The sequence below is a fragment of the Delphinus delphis genome, chromosome 14, assembly GCF_949987515.2.
Source record: "Delphinus delphis chromosome 14, mDelDel1.2, whole genome shotgun sequence".
Taxonomy (NCBI): Eukaryota; Metazoa; Chordata; class Mammalia; order Artiodactyla; family Delphinidae; genus Delphinus; species Delphinus delphis.
The window spans coordinates 9,046,417-9,070,183 of NC_082696.1; the positions used below are offsets into that span (position 1 = coordinate 9,046,417).

Consider the following 23,767-nt stretch of genomic DNA (forward strand, 5'->3'; position numbering starts at 1 on the left):
TACAACACAATGTGGAAAATGTTACAAAATGTGCTCTTGGTGTACAGGAGGTGCTCCTGGAACACTCCAGAGTCTAATTAGCTCTGCCTGGGCTGGAGTGGAGGAAGGTGGCAGGGAGCAGACTGTACAGAGGAGGTGATGTTTGAGTTGACCCTTCAAGGACGACTGGAAATTGACTGGACAAGAGGCAAGGGCAGAAGCAACAGCACGCTCGAAAGCAGGAAAGCAATGTGAGCTTGGGAAATCAAACTGGTCCACTAGGGCGAGTAGAAGGGGACAGCAGGGGCAGAGAGAAGCCTGGAAAGGTACGAGGGGTTGCGTGATGGACTGGACACCTTCCCGAACCCCACTCAACTGAGAGGTAACGAGCGTGAAACTCTAACAGAGAACTGGAGAGAACAGGTCAGCGGAGAGGTCAGCAGACAGAGAAGTCAACACTTAGAAACTGACAGCACATGGGCACGTGGTAAGTGACAGAGTAGACCAGAGCGAGCTGAAGCCCAAAGCGACACCAGGAAACACAAGAGTAAGCTGATTAGGGTCACCTTCCCAGAGTGGACTGGTTGGAAGCCTTGAAAAGGAATGGTTAGCCCTCCGCATCTCCTCTCCTACCCAGGCAGGCGGGTACGCATCTTACTCTCTGTGAAGGGGCTGAACAGAAGGCCAGACACAGCTCAGGGGCCTAGGGTGAAAAACCCAGCAACTGAATGCTAAAACGGAGCCCACTTCAGCCACCAGGTAAGGCCCACAGGCAGCCAGCCTCCAGCACTGCCACGGTCAGGAAGAAGATTGCTCAAAGACAGACTCTGATGTCCAGATGGGTCTTCCAAGTAGAAGGACAGGTCCACTAATTACCCCATTCCACAGGCTTCCAAGTACTTTTTAGTATCCACCTCTTAAATATGAGCAGACAACCAAGGATCACCAGACATTTGAGAAAAGCATCTAATATGAAAAAGAGAAGCCAAAACAAAACCAGAAAGAACCTGGAGGAGAAAGACAATGAAGAATACAAAAGAATACTTCAAATCAGGGCTTCCCTGGTGGCACAGTGGTTGAGAGTCCGCCTGCCGATGCAGGGGACGCGGGTTCGTGCCCCAGTCTGGAAGGATCCCACATGCCGCGGAGCGGCTGGGCCCGTGAGCCATGGCTGCTGAGCCTGCGCGTCCGGAGCCTGTGCTCCACAACGGGAGAGGCCACAGCAGTGAGCGTACCGCAAAAAAAAAAAAACCAAAAAAACCTTCAAATCAATATCCTCACGTTGTTTTGTTCTCCATAAGAATAAAATGAATTTTTTTTAAAGAAAGAACAATCAGAAAACAAAACAAAACAAAAAGAGCTCCTAATAATTAAAAATGTGATAGTATTAATTTTTTAAAAGTCAAAGAAAACTTGGAGGATATAGCTCAGGACATCACCCAGAAAACAAGATTAGGCAAAGAAAAGAAACAGGACGAGAAAAGATATTAAAATCAAATCATCAACCTAAAAGAACATCATCTGAATAATACGATTTCCAGAAAGAGAAAAGAAAATATCACAGAACTAAGACAAGTTCTTGGAGGCGAAGGACAAGTTGGAAAATGACCACCATGTCCCAGCCAAACAGGTGAGAGAGACAAAGCACAGCATCTTGAAACATACAACACCCTGAAGACACGTTCCACCAAAACGAGGGGACACACCACAAAAATAAAGGTGCTCGTCCCAGAAACAGGAGGAGATGAGGGAACGGGTGCTCAGGATGCCAGGTGTGCTGCAGGCCAAGAGCAACCGGTTCAGGCCGGAGCAGGCGGCTGAGGGCCCAGGGCGGGGCAGCGCCAGGAAACAAGTGAGTCGGATGTACCACTTGGGGTGGTGGAACATTTCGGAGGAGATTTTCAATTTTTTGGAGAGCAGAGGGATTAATTTGTGATTGGTACACAGAAAACTAAGGAAATAAATAAAGCAACTTGACTAATTCTGGAAAAAGCAAAATGACTGCATGAGGAAGGCAATGCTATCCTGGTTCTTCTGTGTGCGAGTTGTGCCTTCAGCGAGAAGACAGAGCACACTGGGAGGATGGGAGGTGGGGGGCGGGCAGCCGTGGAAGGGGGCCTTCTGAGACAGCCAGTCCTCATCTCCCACGTGCAAAGTCGGCAGAGAAGACCTGAGTCCAAAGAAAGATCCAGATCTGGCACATAAGCCCGTAACTCAGAAATGCGGAGGGAAACACAAGCAAAGTGCTGGCCACAGGGAGCAGGGATCTGGGAGCGGGAGGGCGGCGCAGGGAGCTGAAAGGTGCTTGTGTTTTGTGGTTTTTAAAAAACATTCATTATAAACCCAGTAGTACTATCTGACTTTTAAAAACTACAGCTCTTTAATAAAAATTAGTAAAAAATAAATAGTAAAGGAAGTTAGAGAGGAAGCAGACTGTGCAGAGAGGGAGCAGATTCCCATCCCAACAACACATCTAAAACTAACGGAAGTGGGGCTGCCCCGGGCTCTGCTGGGTGCTCTCTGCCCCCTCCTCCCCGGGCCGTAGGCCACCCCCAGCCCCAGGAAGGCAGATGCACAACTCCCTGAGGAATGCACACAGTGTGCAAGCCACTGCGGTGGCCAAAGGGAACCTTCGAGTAACTTCAAAGAGCTGAAGAGCCACTCACTCCCTCACTGGACATGAACCAAGAAAAAGGCAGCCCAGTTGGCAGAAGCAGCCACCAGACACGACAGAAGGAACCAGCCAAGGGACGAAGCTGCAGGAGAGGAGTGGTGGGAAGAACCTGGGAGTCCCCAGATCAACCAGCCCTACTCCAGAATTCTAGGTACGTGGAGCCTTACCTACCTTCACGGACGTTAGTCTGAGCACAGTCATCTGCCACTTTTAAATACAAATAAATCAATTCCTGGCCCTGAAGTATTGAGGAAGTGGACTCAGTAGGGTTTAGTGACTATGTAGAGGGTGCAGCTAAGGAAGAGGGAAAGTCAAGCACAGCTCCCAGTCGGGGGCGTAAGTGATCAGCAATTAGAGGAGCAGGGCAGGGATGAGGACGGACCCGAGAGTGCGGACCACACGGGATTCCAGCGGGGTCTGCGGGCAGCCGGGGCTCAGTGTGAAGGACCAGAGGGAGATGTGAGCATAGCACAGAGCTGGGGAGCCTGAGATGCACACGTGGCAGTGGAAGAAATCGCCCCGAGGACAGGCAAAAAGGGGGAAGGCCAAGGGTGGAAGCCCAGAAAGCGTGGAAGGAGCTCGGGAGCCCAAGGTGGCAGCGCCAGCACAGGGCAGCTGGGGAAGGTTTCCAGGAGCCGGCGAAGGGCGGCACTGGGAAGGGGAAGACGAGGCTGGGACAGGGGCTGGATCTAGCTAGCAGCGACCAGAGAGCACGAAGCCTGGACGTGTGGCCTGGGGCCGAAGGGGCCGAGCAGTGGGGCAGCAGCCAAGGGAAGCCACGGGCTGCTTGGAGGGAAGCCTTCACCCGAGGCAGGAGCCCAGAGAGAAGATGCTCCAAGACTGGGGGTCCGGGGGGCAGGCAACCTGAGCAGAAAGTGTGGGGAAGTGGCAAGAAAGGCCAGCAGGCCAGGACTGGGTTTAGTGGGAAGGACCACTGGCTCGGGGAGGGAGGCTGCAAACGCCGGGATTGAATGAGTCCTGTTTGATCAGGGGCTGCACTGACTGTGTGCAAGCAGGAGTCGCTAACGTGCCTCACGTGCACATGGCTCTGACGCCCGAGATCCCTTACAACGAATCCAAACACGGCTGGCGCACCCAGACCATACACGTGCCTCTCGTGGGAGCTGTGACAGAGAAGCGGCAACTGGGACAAGAATGGGACAAGGCCAGCAGCCTGAGAAGTCCTCTGCAGAACCCCTGGTCCCCACCACAGAGGGATGTTTCTGGGAGCCGCCTTCTTGGAGTTCTCCCAGGAAGGACAGAAAGGAAAGGAGGGAGAGTTTTCTTCTTGTGCTCAGAACTTTAACCACAAAAACCTTCTTCATCTAACCTAAATCCGTCAGATGTAAGTTTGAGGCTTTTTCCTCTGTCCTGCTCTTGCGGACACGGATCCACCAGCTGCTCACCCTCCTCCTGGGACAGCAGTGCTAACTCCTAGACACATGCTGGCTCACGTGCCAGCATCTCTACCTTTTTTTTTTTTTTTTTTTACATCTTTATTGGAGTATAATTGCTTTACAATGGTGTGTTAGTTTCTGCTTTATGACAAAGTGAATCAGTTATACATACACATATGTTCCCATATCTCTTCCCTCTTACGTCTCCCTCCCTCCCACCCTCCCTATCCCACCCCTCTAGGTGGTCACAAAGCACCGAGCTGATCTCCCTGTGCTATGCGGCTGCTTCCCACTAGCTATCTACCTACGTTTGGTAGTGTATATATGTCCATGTCTCTCTCCCGCTTTGTCACAGCTTACCCTTCCCCCTCCCCATATCCTCAAGTCCATTCTCTAGTAGGTCTGTGTCTTTATTCCTGTCTTACCCCTAGGTTCTTCATGACATTTTTTTCTTAAATTCCATATATATGTGTTAGCATACGGTATTTGTTTTCTCCTTCTGACTTACCTCACTCTGTATGACAGACTCTAGGTCTATCCACCTCATTACAAATAGCTCCATTTCGTTTCTTTTTATGGCTGAGTAATATTCCATTGTACGTATGTGCCACATCTTTATCCATTCATCCGATGATGGACACTTAACGGAAACACGTCTCAAGTTCTCCACAGCCAGCTGAAAGGCTCTGACAGTGAACTGATACTCAGCTAAGACTCAAAGCGAGCTGGATGCATATTTGTAAATGTTCATGTCTGAAGAGGCACAGTGTTCACCCAGACCCCCCAGAAAAAATGAGGAAAATATATGACAAACAGGAAAATGGCTAGATTTCAAACTCACTGCTTGTAAAACTGTACTGCTTACATTTTGAAGAGTTAACAGGAAGCAGCCTCAGATCCCATTACGATCAGAACTGCCTCAAGATGTGAGGAGGCGTCCTGGAGGCTGTTTTACTCTACATCAAGGGCAGAAGGTTCTCAAGGAGAAGAAAAGAGATGTAGCCGGCTTCCTGCAGCCCACACCTGAGACTGTCCCAATGTCAGAGCTCAGGGCATTAATTACAAACATTATACTGTCTTCACACTCTTTTCTCATCAATAATTTTCAAACTAAGCAAAAGATACGAAAGAATGACAGAGACGGAGAGAGGAATGTCTCAGTTCAAACACAACCCACAGAGCGTCCCACACACCTCTTCCCTGTGTAAAATTCCTCCAAGGTCTACAATCCTTTTTATAAAGGCAATGGAGCTCTTTCCTCAAATGAAATCCCACCTGCTGGCCCTCAATACAGAACCATAAAAACAGCCATCCAGACAGAGGTGTGGGCCAGGAGCCCAACCATCTGCAAAGCTGCTCTGGGGTCCTGCCGACAGGCCTAGGGAACCCAGTCGAAGCTGCAGCCCACCTCGCTTCCATCCCCCGCTCGACACCATGCTGTCTGCCACCTGGGCAACCATGTTGGACGCAGCACAAGGCGCTTGTGGGCCTGCCTCCTCCAGTGGCCCAAGGCCCTCAAAGGCAGGTGCTGCATCTCACACACTGTGTCCCCAGCCTCTCTGGGTCCCATGCCTGTCACACTCCAGGGGTGCAGTCTGCTGGGGACACTGTCCAGCACAGCTCAGAGGGGACGGTGACATGAGCCTCACGGTTCCGTCACTCCAGGTGAGGGAAGAATGTGAAGCCGAGACTTCCTCTGACATATTCTTAACTGCTTTCGCATCTGTTCCCTCATCTGATCATTATAAAAGCCCTGGGAATTAGGCAGGAAATAATTCACACCCCTTGTCACAGAGGAGGAAACTGAAGCAGGGAGAGGTTAAGTATGTGTGCAAGGTCACTCACTGGGCCACGGCACGCATCTCTGAGCAGACTGCAGGGGCAGTAAAATCCTACAAAAATAAAATGCTGCAATAAATAAGTCCAAGTGCTTCACACAGAAACACACATGTGCTATTGGATACTAAGATGCCTTTGGGGGATGGGGAGGGAAGAAACTCAAGAGTTGAGACTACTACCTCGTTGTAATTCTCATAACACTAATTTTGAGAAGAGAAAAAAATACTGAGCATTTTTACTTGAAAATAAAATGGAAACATGAAATATACAGTGATAAGAAGTCACAAGAAGCAATTCATTAAAAAAAAGAAAAAGAAAAAAGGTTCCCCCAAAAGTTATGGTTTCATATTATACTGTTTGATTTTACCACAATTAAACTGAAATCTCAAGTATAAAATGTTCTGGCATTTTAGGGATTCTCCTGTCCTTGGAAAACACAAGTTTTACATTTACAAAGGTTTTAACTAGTCAACCCTTATATTAAAAAATGAATTATCAATATACAATTTTATTAGGTTATTATACATCATTTTATCATGAATGTAAAATAGGCACCTTAAAGAAAAACTTGAAATTAGGTTTTAAAAATGACCCAGAGGCTCACCATAAAATAACCACCTATGTGCAGCATTTTGATTAATATCCTTCCAGTTAGTTTGACAATGTGGGTAGTTTCCTTCGGTTGTTTTATGATGTGGTAATCACACCACATACACCATTTCGTATCCTGCTTTTTCTCCTTAACATTATATCATAAGAGCTCTTTCAGATTATTACGTCATCTTTATAACCACGATCTCTAATTTATTGAACTACTATATGATCCTTTAAGTGGTTATACCACAGTTTACTTAACCAGTCTTCTATTTTCGTAGTAGCCTGTTGGCAAATTTTTACTATCATAAATAATGCTTTAACGACCACAACTTTTATTTTCTTCCCATTTTGTCGCTTTTAGATAAATTCCTAAAGCACATTACCAGGTCAAAGCAGATGATAATTTTTTAGACTTGCTTAAAAATTGTATCAAATCTTTGCCACCCCAAAGATCGAATGCATATTATTACCAGCAATGAATGAAAATACTTATGAATGATCAATAAAATCATGGGTATCATTTTCTTTGTTAATAAGTGAAAATATACCCTCTCACTATGCTATTTCGCATTTTTTCCCTGAGAGTACATACTTTCCCACCATGACTACTGACTGGTTGAACTTCTTTTGTGAACGATTTATGTCCATTATCCATTTATCAATCGGCTATTTATGCAGATTTTAAAGTAAATTTGTATGAGTATTTTCTATAATTAAACTGTTAACTCGGTCTTCACAGTATCGGTGGGGAATGTTATTTCCCCAATCTATTAACACATGAAATTTCGGTGTTAATTTTTACCTGGACAAGCTCAGTGTTCTTTCCCTTTGTCATTCTTTACCAGCCTTTGAGACAGCTCTCCTCCCCCCCGCACCCCCCCGGCCCCACTGTATTAGTACTTAACGCTTTTCCCCCTCAGCTCACGTCGTTTTAACATGACACATCATGTTCAAGAGGCGTTACCTGTTGGTCATCGGGCGTCCATATGCCGCATGTGATTTGACTTTCCAAGTTGATCTCAGATGACCAGTGTCTTTGTCCACTGACAGAACCAACCAGGACAAACCCATCTCGATACGAAATAAGTGCTTGAGTCCCATCGTGGCTCCACGTGAAATCACTCACCTTTGGGACACACAGATAAAAGGAGTCAATTTGTAATCTGAAAGGGAAAGCACTTTTATCAAAGACTAGACGTAGTCATTACCTTAGCCTTTGGCTAAGATCGAGATGGCCTTAAAGAGACAATACAATATGTTGTTGCATGTATTTTAACAATAACACATAAAACACATTATTTGAAAAGCATATATGCCAGCGTGGAGGTGCTAAGTGTGTCACACATGGTAATTCATTAAGCCATGGTAATACCTCCCACAGCGGAGAGAAGTAACTTCTCCTTGGTCTCACAGGGCTGGCGAGGGGCAGAGCGAAGAATGATCAAGGGTTGTGCGGCTCCAGCATCCTTGCTTTTAGACACTGTTCTACGGCCTGCCCCTTGTAGTACCAGATTCTCCATCAGTGTCTCGTGGTCACTTATCAAGATAGTAAAGCTCTCAGTTTCTGATTATATACGTTTCTCAGTCTTGCTAACAACATTCCCGCAATCAAAATGAGAAATAATCTCTAACCGGAACACATTACTTATACTTGGGTGTTCAGTTCTATCAAATGCATTTATTCAAAGGACCACATGTTTTTCCTCTTTTAATCTATTACTGCAGCAAATTACTTCCATGGATTTCCCAGTTTTATGCCATCCTTACATACCTAGAAGAAGCCCAACTTCGAGGTCAAGTATTGTCCTTTACACATACAGTTGAAGTTGATTACGTGTTTGGGATTTCCACATCTGTATTCACGAGTGAGGCAAACTTGTGATTTCATTTTTTATAACGTCTTTGTTTGAATTTATCAGGGTTAATGCTGACCTCTCAGAATGAGTTAGAGGGTAGTCCCTTTTCTTCCATGGCCAGGAAGAATTTGTATAAACTGGGCCGACCTGTTGCTTCAAAGTTTGGTGGAACATGCCTGTGAAACCATCTGGCTTTGCACTTTTTTGTGGGATGATTTTTAATCATTGCTTCAATTTATTTAATAGTGTTAGCAGCAGAACAAGCTTCTCTTTTTATTTCTTCTTGAGTCAGTTCTATTAAAATATTTTTTTAGGAATTTGTCCAGTTCATGTAAGTTCTCAAAACTGTTGGCAAGTAGTTGTTAATAGTACTTATTATCCTTTTAAATATCACCTTTAGTGAGCTATAATTTATGTACAATAAATAAAGTTCCCCTTGGCAGTCAATTCCCTGCCCTCATCCTGGGTCTGAGGCAACCAGTGACCTAACTTCTGTAACTAGCTGCTTATTCTAGGAATTTCGCATGAATAGAACCACACAGTATGTTCACTTTTCTTTATGATTGCTTCTACTCAGTATAATAATTTTGAGAGTATTCTGATTTCTTGTGTGCATCAGTAGTTCATTCCTTTTTATAGATGAGTAATATTCCATGGCATAATTATACCACAATTTATTCATCTCCCCAAAGGGCTGGGCGTTTGGGTTGTTTCCAGTATTTGCTTATTACAAAATTGCTATGAGTATTCACGTGCAAGACTTTCTGTAGGCACATGGTTTCATTTTTCTTGAGTAAATACCTAGGAATGGAATTAACTGCTGGGTCATATGGCAAGTGTATGTTTAAATGCATAAGAAATTACCAAGCTTTTCCAAAGTGGCTAAACCATTTCACATTCCCATCAGCAATATATGTGAGTAGGTCCACACCTCACCAGCACTCGGTGTTGCCAGTCTTTTTTATTTTAGCTATTCTAGTAGGTGTGTAGTGGTAGGACACTGCTTTTAATTTGCATTTCCCCAATGATTAATATGCTGAGCATCATTTCATGTGCTTATTGATCATATGCACATCCTCTTTTGGAACCTTTCTATTCACATCCCTTGCCATATATATCTATTTGTATATCCGTTCACGTTCACCTATTCATTATATACGTAAATACACACACACATACACATATGTATACAGATATATAGAAGTTTTAGACCTTCTTATTGTGTTGTAAAAATCTAGATACTATCCTTTATCTGAATATGTGCTGCAAATAATTCCTCCCGTTCTGTAACTTGCCTTTTCATTTTCTTAAGGATATCTTTCAAAAAGTAAGTTTTAAATTTTGATGAAGTCCAATATCAAGTTCTTTCTCTTACGTTTCATGCTTTTTGTATCCAATCCAAGAAATCTTTACCTAACCCAAGGTGGCAAACGCAAACTTTCCAGAAGAAGTGTACAGCTTTTACATTAATGTCTATGATTCACTTAATTTTTGCACAGGGTGTATGGTAAGAATCAAGGTTCTACTTTTTAAATTTTAAATGCAGATATTCAGTTGCTTCTGCACCATTTGTCAAAAAGACTATTCCTTGGATGTCAAATAGACTTATCGTGGCGATCATTTCCCAGTAGATACAAATTCTGTTGTACACCTGAAACCAGTATGTTATATGTCAATTATACCTCAATTAAAAAAAAAAGATGGTTCTTCCCCCACTGAATTACCTGGGCATCTTTTATTTACCTTTGACTACCTTGTAATCTCTACCTTATCTACAGTTATGCTCAACTTTTCATTCATAAAATTATTTTAGGTTTCATCTTTCTTCTCTTACTCAAGGCTTGCCAGCAGTTTGTCTACTTCATTAATTTTTTTCCAAAGAACAAATTTTTGAATTTGTTGATCTCCTCTATTGTATGATTTTTTCGCTATTGCATTAATTTCTACTTTTATTTAAATTATATTTTCTTTCTCCTTTTACTGGATTTACTCTGTTCATTTGATCAGAGTTTTATTCCTTTCTAATATACATAAATTAAGGATATATATTCTCTTTTTTAAAAAAATTAGTTTATTTATTTATTTATTTAACTTCGGCTGTGTGGGGTCTTTGTTGCTGAGCACAGGCTTTCTCTAGTTGCGGCGAGCAGGGGCTACTCTTCGTTGTGGTGCACGAGCTTCTCATTGTGGTGGCTTCTCTTGTTGTAGAGCACGGGCTCTAGGCGTGTAGGCTTCAGTAGTTGTGGCGTGTGGACTCAGTAGTTGTGGCTCGCGGGCTCTAGAGCTCAGGCTCAGCAGTTGTGGTACACGGGCTTAGTTGCTCTGCGGCATGTGGGATCTTCCCGGAGCAGGGTTCGAACCCTTGTCCCCTGCACTGGCAGGCGGATTCTTAACCACTGCGCCACTAGGGAAGACCCTAGGATATCTATTTTCTTATATCACCACTTTAATCCTATCTCACAAGTTTTGATATGTGGACAGTCCGTTATCATTCAGACCTAAGCTTTTATAAATGGCCGTGAACTAGTTAACAATGCGTTTAAAAATGACCAAGTGTCTAGGTATTTGGTCAGCAATTTCCTTTCTTTTCTTTTTTTCTGGCCACGCTGCATGGCTTCTGGGATCTTAGTACCCTGACCAGGGACTGAACCTGGGCCCCGGCAGTGAAAGGGCCGAGTCCTAACCACTGGACCGCCAGGGAATTCCCACCAATTTCTTAAATTTATGTTTTTGTTATTAACTTCTAACCCATTCAGAAATCATGGTCCATAATCATGAGAGCTACCAGTGGAAATTTGTTTAGGTTTTATGAATGCCTTAAAACAGGCTGGCAAACTATGGCCAGTGGGCCAAATCTATTTGCCGCCTATTTTTGTACAGTCCACAAACTACGGTTTTAAATGGTTAGGAAAAAATTTCGAGAGGAATGATACTTTGTTGTATGTGAAATTATATAAAATTCAAATTTTAGCATCCATAAATAAACTTTTTAACTTTATCAACAAAACGTTTTCTGGTTTTCTTTTCTTTCTTGTTAGTACTTACGTAATATCCTCAATTCTGACTCCTCGTCCACAAAGCCTAAAATATGTACTAACTTGCCCCTTCACAGAAAAAGTCTGCAAAACCTCAGAACATGATTAATTTTTGTAAACATTCTGTGTGTGTCTGAGAAAAATGTATGTTCTCTACTCGGTGGATTCAGTAACTACGAGTGTCCATTAGGTCAAGCTTGTTAACTGTGTTGCTCAGATCTTCTATATCTTTGCTGATTTTTTTTGTTGTTGAAACTTCTCAGTATATCAATGAATTCATCAGTTTTTACTTTCAGTTCTGTCAATTTCCTTCACATATCTTGACGCTATTACTAATAAGTGCACATATTTAAAATATCATCTTGGTAAACTACAGCCTTTATCATTATGTGGTAGCACTCTATAAACGAAACATTACTTTCTATCTTTAAGTCTATTTCATCCGAAAGTAACAGTTGCTACTCCAGCTTTCCTTTTTCCTGGATATTTGCTCAATACATCTTTTCCACCTTTTTACTGTAAACTTGTATATGTCCTTAAGTTTTAGGTGTGGCTCCTAATAGCATATAGCTATGTTTTTAAAAACGTAATCTGTCAAGCATCATCTTGACCGGTGAAGTCAGTCCATTTACATTTATTCTAATTATTGTTATATTTGGTCCTGTTTCTACCGCCTTAATTTACTTTTTCAGTTTGTACTACCTTTTAAGTATTTTCTAACTTAAAAAAATGGATTATCATCTTCACTGTTGCTTATACTTGGAAATGTTCACCTTCATTGAAATTTGTAACATTACTGGACTTTTCACACTTCAGATAGTAATAAAACAAATGAACAAACACCAAAAGGACATGAACTTCTTGCTGTTTTCCCAGCAGGGGTTATAGGTTATCAGTGGTCAGCACGTCCCCCTCATGACAATGGCATGGGGGTGTGAGACAGCTCCTCGACAGCTGGTCTGAAGGTACTGGAAAAAGCTGTTTGTTTTTCAACTCAGAATCTTGGTTTCTCTGACCTTATGTTTCAACCAGTTACATTATCTAGTTTTTCTTAAGAACTGAAAAGATTTTTTTTTTTTACAGACAACACATTAATTCTGCAATAAACTGTAAAAGTCATTTCATTTTGCAAAGATAATGTTACTTATTTACATGGGTTTTAACTCATTTATCTTTGTGCTAAAGGAAAAACATCTCACTAGAGTGAGAAAACGTATAGCCAGTGACAAGATGCTTCTCCAAGGCACCACCCATCTTACAGTCACAAAAAAATGATAACAGAGGATGTTTACATGATCTAATTGCGTTTATTAAATTAGGTTGGCATAGAGTGATAAGACTATACCAAAATTGGAAAAACAAAACCAGGGGAACTGAGTCCCTAGTGTGTTAAGGAAATAAGCAGAAAGCCCTCTGCTGTGGCCTATCCGATGCGGGGGGCCGTGGCACTCCTGGCCCACGTTCAGGGCTCTCTCGACATGACTGACCAAAGCTGAGGAGCAGCCTGGACGGCCCGGCGCCCAAGACAGCCTTTCCTCTGACGGTCTGAGGCCTGGGCCTGGCACAGCCGGCCTGTGACCAATGCTATGAAATAATGCAGGCACTGTTCCAGACTCATTTTGGAAATAAAGGACTCATAATCATTTCCTGAAAAAAAGAGTGTTAAAGCTTCACCTGGCTTCTGCCAAATGTCTGATTACCTCATGACGATGAAAGGCCTGCTATATAACAAAGATCACCTGTCACCTCTTCTCAAGAGTATCACTTCAAGGACGCTCCTCCTCCAGGCACAGAACTGTCCCTCCTGCCCCCAGACACCGCTCCCGGTGCACGGACCCTGCACTCCCTCCACCAGTGAGCCATCCTCACCGGTGCATGACGCTTCTCATACAGGATGCGACTCCAACACAATTAAAAGCGGCCAAATCTCCTCCAAATGCAAGTGCTTAACGATAACAATTGCTCAATGGATTCTAAGGTCTGTAGAATCAGAGTGGCAAACAGCAAAGCTATATGAAGATCTGGATCAGATCACTAGATACAGTGATTACTCTGGTTGAACCTGAAAGGAACAGGCTTTTGGGAGATTCTAGGTGCTTCCAGATGTTCTATGGTCCATGTAAGCTCATTCACTTCCAGGTCTGAATGCATCCGTTCTTGTTTCTAACACGTTTTTTTTTTTCGCCAAACTCTCAATGAAAAGAAAGGCTGAGGGTATATGGCGGTGGCAGAGGCCACACGGCTCTGACGTGGAGGTGACAGATGTCTCCCTCCTCAGAGAAGCTGCCGTCAGCAGGAGACAGTGTGGCAGCACCACCAGGCTGGGGGGCCGGACTCGCCAATGGCAGTGAAGCCTGAGCTCTCTGGATGTACTATGAGTATGTGAACCTCTGCTAAAGAGAAAACAGTTTATTGTCTGGGAACAAGACAGAGTTTCGGACTCAAACCTGGGTTCAAATTCTGGCTTTACAAACCATGAACCAACTTCCCTGGGTGCGTTACTCAACCTCCCTGAGCTGGGTTTTTTCTTCCATTAACTGAGAGTAACAACACCTTCCCAACAGGGTTCCTGTGGAGGTGAGGGATGACACCTGGAAAAGGCCAGCACTGAGTGCCATTCTGTAGGAGTAACACTCTGTAAGACCTCTTGCCGGCCAAGGTCTGAAGACATGTCTCACGTGACCACTGGGCCTTTTTAGGGAAAGGCTTCACTCTGGTGGATGGGAGAACAGCGGCACTTCAAAGACCCTCATGGGCAAGTGCAGAAGAGTTGCTGCCTCAAGGTCTGAAGCTGGTCTTTGGTGATGACGCTATGGCGACGACCTAAGGGCAGATGCGCCCTGTGGTGGCGGCTATGGGTGCTGGCACCTCGTGAGTGCTTCAGGCACCATCGCAACTTGTGGGGACAACCATCATGTGCAGACGTGGCACAGCGTTCTCCACATTTAACCTGTTTTTTTGGGGGGCTGTGCCACGCAACTTGCAGGATCTCAGCTCCCTGACCAGGGGCTGAACCCGAGCCACGGTAGCAAAAGCCTGGAATCCTAACCACTGGGCTACCAGGGAACTCCCTTCCATATGGAATCTTCTGTAATCCTCCCAAGTGATCCGTGGGGGCAGGCACCATTAAACTCCCTGTGTACAGATGAGGAAACTGAGGCACAGAAGTAAAGTATCTCCTACTGAAGCGTGACGGACCGAGACACTGACTCCAGAGCTCATGCTCTTGACCACAGTGTCCACCTTCTAGGTGACGTGAACTTCTTATGGGCATGGAGGTTTCCACATCTGTGGCTCAATTTCAAGGTCAGTTAGTAGTCACAGCGTAGGCGCCACCTCTTCCTTTTTCCACTCACGGCGGAATACAGGATACCGGTAAGGCCTTACCAGAGTCAGTCAAAATTATGACACCGACCCTACCAAATAAATAAACTCACACAAAGAAGTATGCTCTGTTTGCACCCAGAGGTAGCTCTGCCTTCTGTGATGGCATCTTACAAAGTTCCTCAGCCTGGCAGTAACTGCCAGTAAGAGCTTCATTCCCTGCAATTTTATGTCACCTCACCCATCTGCATCTTTCGAAGTTGGAGAGCTCGTAGCTTATTTAAGCAACAGATGGGAAGAGAGAGGGTGAGAATTCATTTCCTTAGGAATGTATAGAAAGGCAGTCACAGGGGAACCACCCCGGAGCCAAACAGACTAAGAAACCCCTTGTCAATAAAGGTTCCCCCAGCACTCGGGCCTGTCAAATCCTTGGCACGGGACCCGTGTCCTTAAACACACGAGACAGGAGCTCCACACAGCCGTCCTCACGGGGAGGGAGAGCCAGGGCCATACCATCAGCCACGAGGACCCACGAAGTGGTTTTTAAAATAGCACAGCTCGGCAGGGCGTCCCTGGAGCAACTGTTTTCCTCAGAGCAGCGACAAATTGGTACCAGAAAGGGAGAGCTGAGTGACGACAACAGGTGGCCCCGCTAATTGAAACCTGACCGAAGGGACTGTGAAAAACTCGGCTTGGGGATTGGCTGTGAGAACGGTCATGTGGAGCTCCCCGTGAGAGAACTAGGAAGATGACAACACGGGAAAATACCTTCCACGGGGCAGCAAAGAAGCGCTACGCCAGGAGCGCTTCGTTAAATCGGAATTTAACAGGTAATCACAACACTGAGTGGCGAAAAACGACTTCACAGGTTTAATTAAAGCTTAAGGCCTGGAGCGTTCTCACAACAGCCGCAGAGTGGAAGAGAAGGAAGGACGATCCTTCTCTCGCTCCAGTGATGTACTCAACGGGCAGCACGAGAAGCAGGATGCTGGTTTCATTCATCTGCCCTCCGCCCTTCCCTGGAGGAGCGTCCTGCCCGCTCACCTGGGCCCCTCGGTCGTTGACCAGCTCCACAGACCACCGCCCTTCGTACTGGATCCACACGAATATCCCGCCGTCTGCGTCGCACGTGGCCAGCTTCTGGTACGGCTCGTTCCACCTCACCAACATGACCTAGGAAACGACCAAAAAGACACTTACTGCAGGGAAGGAGCCCGTGGGCCGCAATCACGTCTACGACGTTATCAGACCCAAAACTAACTAGAACGCACGGACAAAGGCAAGGACTCGGGGAGGATGGGGGGTGGGGAGTCCAGCAGAGAGGACACACGGCAGCGCCTCAGGGGACCAGGCCCACGTGACGCGGCCTCCTGACAAACAGCAGGCACCTGAGCAAACCACGAACCACAGCGCCGCAGCGCCCGTCGCCGTGACCGCAGAGCCGGCCCAGAGCCCATCCGTACCCGGCCCTGCCTCCACAGTGCCAGGCTCGCTCGCCTGAGGGCCGTGGGTGGTGGGGAAACGATTGCCTCGAAACCTCCTGTGTGCACCTGAGTCAGGGCACTACTTGCTTGGTACAGATGGAAGAAAGGGTGCGGCCTATGTAATCTCATTTTTTTCCCAAAGTGAAATTTTCTGTACCTTTGCCAGGCTACATTATTTCCAAGTAGTTCAGCATCTAAGCATGCCAATTTGGAAAAAATACACAGTTGAAATATCTAAGCTGTTCAGGATTTATCACAGAGGAAATACGAAGAAACTATAAGCTTCAAAACGGATGAGTATGAGAACTTAATTTTTAAATTTGAAAAATCCTGAACGTGGACAATCATTTTCATCTTTCTCAACTATCACTCGTTCATGGCCGCAGGTAGGTGGTCTGTGGGATCAGCCCTCACAGAGCCCAGTAAAACCCGTAAGGGCACAGGGCTATGAAGTGGTCCCAGGAGGCACAAAACCAGCGCCGGGCTCCCCAAGGGGAATGCTTCTGGAGGTCACCTGGCCCGCCCGCGCTGGTGACCGTGATCGTTTCCTTCGTTCAGCTCGTACTCATCAGATCCATGCTGCACGCTGCCGCGTGACCAACACGGAGGTGGAGAAGACAGGGCCTGCCCTCGGCAAGCGCAAAGTCCAGCCGGGAGCCAGAACAGCCATGGATACGTGGACACATGCAGGTGTATGTCAGTCGAATGAGGACTGTTACTAACCAGCAAGAGCACCCCTGCTGCTCACAAGATGCGAATCTCGTCTCCTCCCAGGACTTTGTGCCTCATAAGCTAACAACCCTCGTGAATACGTGGCACCGGTGCATAGGGTCCCCAAGTTCCACTTATGTTCTGAACCACTGACTGCGAGCGGCTGAGGCCAAGGACTGACCATCACAGACCTCCAAAAGCACAGTTCCCTCCTCACGTCCATCTGCGTCCAAACCACAGACCGACACAGAAGCCCTGCCCCTTCTCAAAGCTGTACCATGGGCACCAGGGAGCCAGGAGAGGCCCCCCAGCCTTGATCCACCACACTTGGTGGTATCAGCATTTGTTGCAAGATGCATACTAAAATCCTCAAATTGTCCAAGAGGAAATTACTACCCACTTAAAATGTAAGGATACTGTAGCTCTTTTTTAAAACTGTGCATCAAGAGCTGAAACGCTGCAATCTTTTGAGACCTGGCACTTGTCGGCCAAATCTAAGCTAGTCAATGGCCCGCCTGCAAAACGGATGCAAGTTCCGTGGATGCGGACACTGCCAGCTGCCGGCAGCCCCATCTAGCTTTTGTCCCTCCACTGCGACTGCCTGTCCCTCTCTGGTCACTGCTCTGCAGGTGCCGCGCTCACACCACCTGCTATAACCACAGGTTTACGTGCACCCTCCTCCCCCTGAGCTGCGCCACCGGAGGAAAAGGGCAGAGGCATGCTCACCTCTGAACACTGACACACAGGAATGCTGAGCATATCATGCCAAACAGCCACACGTAAGTTACGATTCTCATTCAGTTACGCTTTGAAAGCTACTTCAAGTCGGTTACTTTCGACTCCCAAAGGCATTTTAACAAGAGCCAACACTGACAGACTGCCTATTACAAACCATTAGGCTGTGAGGATAGAAAGTTAGGAACTCTTTGTCCCTGCGGAGTTCAGTTCACTAAACAGACACAATACCCTGCTCTGTATGCAAGTACAGAGTTGTGAACATACACAGGAGGGGCCTCAAAACAGGCGGACGGGAGGGCAACAAATCCAGATTCATGTTTTTAAAGTCTAGCTTTAAAAATCCTGTATTTAAATTACTGATCTAATTTTTAAAAATAGTAAAACCAACACAATTAAAGTCTTTAAACGCACCACACTGAATGTATCATAAAATTTAGAATTTCCAAGTAGCCAATAAAAACCAACTTCATAAACTTTCGGACCCAACAACAATCGGCCTGAGCAGTGCCGCCCACAATGTGCTGCAATGTGGTCCCTCAAGACACCTGCATCACCTAAGCCCACAATCACAAATGCACTTCAGGATGGCTACAAGAGGGCGGAATATGACAAATAAGAACACTTATTTCCTAAGTTAAATACAGTGAACATTCATCTACTATGACCTTCCTTATAATATTTGATGACAAGGCATCACATTTCAGAGAACAGAGGTTAGTCACATTTTCTATACTTTTGCCTTTTTCCTTTAACAACCATCGCCACACATGATTGCATATTTAGTTATTATCAGTAACAAAACCTCTCTTCTTCATGAAGACAGCCTGCAAGTCGCAGCATGACACAAACACAAAAGAGCAGAGGCAAAAAAATGTTTTAAAGTTATTTCTAATGTTAAAAATGTCTTGGTCTTATGACAACACAGTAGTAGTTGTTGGAGAAACAAAGAGTTCACAGACTCAATGTCATCTTTTCTTAATTCCTGATCAGTTGAGATGCAGCAGTAAACAGAAGTGCAGTCCCCATACACACACTTCTTTGCTGTGAGTATAACCGGTATAACTGAATATAGGTGGGTTGCTCCCCTAAATTAGAGGGAGAAATCTTTCCAGTGATCCTTGGTTTAAAAATAAAGTTAAACTGCGATGTTGTTTCCCTGGATTAGTTTTCTCATTTCCGCTCTCGTCTGCGATTCGGAGCTGCCCGTCTTATCTCCCGGCCGCTTATTTCCTGTTCTGCGAATCCCTCCAGTCTGCTTGGCAATGTCAGGACATACCAGAGTGTTGAGGAATTACCAAGCAGGGGCCAGCTGGGTTCTCAGTTGCCCAGATGACGTGGCAGGGTGCTAGGCAGCTGCCCAGGCATTCTAAGGCAGAGCTTCCTTCCCTTTTAAAGGAAAACGGGGCTCCTGTTTGCTTTGGGCACAAAAGAACTTCAGCATTTAACATGTTAGCTGAAGTATGTGTTCCTCTACAGACAGAGGCTAAGCCAAGTTCTGACCCAGGTCTTTGATTAGTCCCCAAAATGCTAGCCTGTCGCCCTCTCCAATGTAAGGTTTCTATCATTTTACAGCTATTCTTATCAATCAATACTTATTGAGTAAAATTAACGGCAGAGAAATCTGCCGTTAACGGCAGAGAAAACCTGCACACTAAAAATACAGTGCAGGTCTGCTGAAGGCCTATTTGGGCTGTACTCTAATGCCCTCAATAAGTCACTTCACCTCCTACTTCTAGAACTATTTTTAGGCAGAACAAAACTCTAGTGCCAGTTAATCCAAGGCACCAGTTCATCCAAGAATGTTCATCGTTTGAGGCAGGAACCCTTCAAATGCTGTTGGTAGATATAATTTCTACTTTACAGATATATACAGGAAACTACCGCAGTGAACAACCAGTATCACCAATGTTCAGAAATATTTCCCTTAACCCTAAAAGAATGTAATTTGGACATACCTTAAATACAAATAGCTCAAGTTATAAATCTCTGTAAGTGATTATTACCACTCAGTTCTTATTCTGTAATTTATTAAGCAAAACAGCACTAACTTCACTTGTACAAGAAAAACAAAATGAGTGCCAACTGAATTTTAGACACATTTAGCTGTTTTTTAACAAAGAACCAAAAGCACCCTGAAACAGAGGCTGGAAGAAATTCAATGTGGACAACGGCTTCATGCCCACCAGCATGACAGTCCCGTGAGGTCCAGAGCTCAGCCCCGGCCGCACCGCTCACCAGCTGCATGGCCTCGGGCACCCTGTTGACCCGCTTGGGTCCCTTTTCCTCATCTGCAACGGGGGTAACAGCAGCAATCCTTCTAGAGCTATTGTGAAAACTACGATGAGAAAGGACCTTGGGGCAGCAGCAGGCACACAGCAACGTGCCCCTGCCCAGTTCTGGTGCACGCGTTCACGCCCCGCACACCGTCTCTGGTTCTCGCCAGCCTGACGGTTTCTTTGCATCTGTACTCCTGAGGCCCGGCATGACGGCAGGCACACAGCAGCACTCCACAAATCTTTCTAAATTAAAATATTCCTGAAGGACGATTAACCGTATTTCTTTAGAATTTTATACTGTTCTCTTTCAACACTAAGATGTTAAAACTAGTCCAAGAGAGATTTGGGGCGGGGCGGGGGGCATCAACAGTTGTACTGAGACAAAACTGACATACCATACAACCCATTTAAAAAGTAAAACTCAATGGTTTTTGTATCATTTATAGAGCTGTGCAATCATCACAGTAAATTCTAGAACATCTTCATCAGCCTCCAGTACTCCCTTCAGCCCGAGACAATCACTGATCTTTCGTCTGTTCATATTTGCCTATTTTGGACACGGCATATAAATGCAATCATACCATGTGTGGCCTTCGGTGCCTGGCTTCTTTCACTCAGCATAATGTTTTCAAGGTTTATCCATGTTGGAGCATGTGCCCGTATTTACTTCCTTTATATGGTCAAATAATATTCCACTGTATGGATATACCATTTTGTTTGTCCATTCAGTTGATAATTATCTGGGTTGTTTCCACCTTTTGGCTATTATGAATAATACTGCTATGAACATTTGTGTATCAGTTTTTATTTTCTTGGGTATATGCCTAGGAGTGGAGTTGCTGAGTGAAACGATAATTCTACGTTTAACTTCTTGAGGAACTGCCAGACTGTCTTCCAAAGTGGCTGCTCCAATTTACATTCCCAGCAACAATGTATGAGGTTCCAGTTTCTTCACATTCTCTCCAACACTTGCTACTATGTCTTTTTGATTATAGCCATCCTAGTGGGTGTGAAGTGGTTTTGATTTGCATTTCCCTGATGGCTAATGGTTTTGAGCATCTTTGCAAGTGCTTACTGGGCATCTGTTTACCTTTTTTGAAGAAATGTCTATTCAGATCCTGTGCCCCTTTTTAATTGGGCTGTCTTTTTTATTAGTGAGTTGCAAGAGTTTCTCTTCCTAAGCCTTTTGAAACACTCTGTTTTAGGGAAACTTTTGCTTTTATTTCCACATAATCTATTTCTCCCATTTACATGTTCACAGATCCAGTCTTCATTCAATTCAATATGCTGATAAGAACTCCATGAAGGAAATGGTTCAGGGACAATAAGGGAATTCAGAAAACACGGATCTATGGTTTTCTAAGCCCTAGGCCAGGGACCAGGGTGCTGCTACGTGGTTCTAAACCTGAATCTGAACTTGTCTGGAGGTGACTTCCGCAGTCCTGGCTCCCCAAGACGCTTCTCAGGAAACTCACAGCTACACACTCCTTCTTGATGTTTTCCAAACCTTCTTGTTGGAAAATAATACATCTTCTTTTTGGGGAGAGTTTATATTATCAGGCAGGACTGAGTTAGGAAAAAAAGAGCTCTATCAAGTCTCCTGACACGAATGCAAAATTACCGTCCCTAGCCTTCTCATCTACTAGGTGGCAGTGAGAGTCTTCCACTAAAGCAATATATAAAATGCTTTGAATGGCTTCATCCAAAAGTACAGTCTGTAGGAAACCCAACAGTCAGTACCTTCATCTCCTGGCCATTTTCTGATTTGTGCATATCTCAAACCAGTGCAGTGAATACTCCCTGTGACTCCCACTTCCATCCTTCTCTGTCCCATCTCAGTTGCCATCTCCCAAGCAGAATTTTACTGGAAAGTATGTTCAGTCACAAACACTGTTCCCTGAGGTTACAGAGCACCTTACCAGGGCTAAGCATGTGTTCTCCATCATCACCTCCCACTTATTCTCGCACAAATACTCTTGGTATAGACAACGGTTACTGGCTTTAGCCAACTGAGAGCTGACACGACCACGCAGTCTCACAGATGGGGATGGGGGCAGCCAGCATGAGGTCACGCAGAACGCTCGAGGTAGGTCAGGCTCCAGGCCAGAGCCTCAGTCTCCTCGCTCCGGTCCAGGGCACTTGGTCTCCGCAACCAAACTGGCCCGGGGCCATCCATCCCTCAGCCCCACCAAGGCGCTGCTCACGGGACACACACAGATGGAGCAGACGTCCTGCCCTCAAGGAGCGCCTGGGGGAGCTTGGAGAAGCCGCCTCATGTCTTCTTTCTTACTCCTGCTGTCAGACTTCTGCGATGCAGAAATATTCTCAAAAACAGCTGTACCAACAAACTCTAATTCTGACAGAAGAAAACAAAAATCATATACTAAAGAGAAATAAACTAAAACATTAGTGGTGGTGAAGTAAAGGGATTTTCATCAGAATTTTCCTACGTTTTCTGATCTTCCCACAATGAACGTATTTCCAGCTTCACCTATTTCTGTAGCAAGGAAGTTGAACACTTTCTTTTCGTAATAATAATAATAATAATAATCAAGAGTCTGAAAGTCATTTTCACATACATTAGCTTATTTTATCTTCACAGATATCTTAGGAGGAGGTATTACCATTATTCTAACCTCCCATTTCACAGATTTAAAAAGTGGAGCTGAGAGAAGGTACAAATATTTCCATAGCCTTTTTTAAAAAACTTAAAAAAGAGTTTTCACAATATTTATGGCAGACATAACAGTTTAAAGAAAAATTCACCTGAAGTAATGTCCTCATTCAGCTTAGGAAAATATCACCAGGACCATTGGAAGCCCCCGTGTGCTCCTCCCACACCTCAGCCCTCCCTCCTCTGAGGAAAAAAACACTTCCTGGGCATTTCATGTTTTTAATTCACATGCATTTTTATACCCACGTACGCATCCTCACTTCAGGATTTCGTGTTTCTTTAAAAATTTTAAATATTACAGAAAACACTAAACATACACCCAAGAAGAGCAACCAGGATCATAAGCTTCCACGTACCTGCCGTCCAGCTTACACATGACCAGCCTTTCTGCCTGTTCTCAAGCTTTAAAACCTCTATGCATTCTTTAGCTCAGCATTAGGCTGTGAAATTCATCCTTGTTGACAAGCGTGGCCCCAACTCGCCCGTTCTCACTGCTTCATCGCAGTCACTGTGACGACACCACGGTTTGTTACCTCATCCCCTTGCTGACAAACATTTAGGCTGCCTTCCCTTTCTTTCCCGCTTTTATTACACTAGCACTGCTGCTTATAACCATGCTGCCACCAGCCCCCTGTGAACCAGAGCAGGGCTCCCCTGAGTCTGCACTGGGGAACAGCTGGAGCAGAGGCAGGCGCAGCTCTGCCTTCGCCAGACGGTGCCAGGTCACTTTCCAGAGCGAGCCGACAGTGCACATCCCAACAGCAGTCCAGCTGTGCCTCAGGTCCTAATGCACTCGACCCTGCCAGACTTCAAAATGTTTTCCAATCAGACACGTGTAAAATCATTTCAGATTCTGCTTCTGAGTTTCTCCGTATCTCCACAGACTTTCACATTCTATTCTACTTGACACGTCTCAGTGCCATGCTCTGAGGAGACAGACCGAGGCTCTTCCTTCTCTCTGCCCCTCGCCGCCCCTCCACTGTGCTTCCGGACAACGGTTTCTCAGCTCCCGGCTGTGCACCCACCACCGAGGCCTCCCTTCATGGCCTCCTCCAAGAAGAAATCAGAGTCGTCTTATGAACCCGACAGGCATCTCTAGGCACCTGCCACACAGCCACCACCGGGCCCACCAAGGGCGAGCAGCACAGGAGGTACAGCCGTGCCCTGGAGGAGCCGGGCTGTG

General features: G+C 45.3%; 1 protein-coding gene across 1 annotated transcript in view; it reads right to left on the bottom strand.

The window, feature by feature from the left end:
* TULP4 (TUB like protein 4) overlaps window positions 1–23,767 on the bottom strand; it is a 228,041-nt gene that overhangs the window by 61,492 nt on the left and 142,782 nt on the right. The window contains exons 3-4 of the mRNA XM_060029706.1: window positions 15,746–15,874; window positions 7,451–7,612 (exon numbers count right to left, since the gene is read on the bottom strand). Coding sequence (XP_059885689.1) covers window positions 7,451–7,612; window positions 15,746–15,874 — 291 coding nt within the window. The remainder of the gene's footprint in view (window positions 1–7,450; window positions 7,613–15,745; window positions 15,875–23,767) is intronic.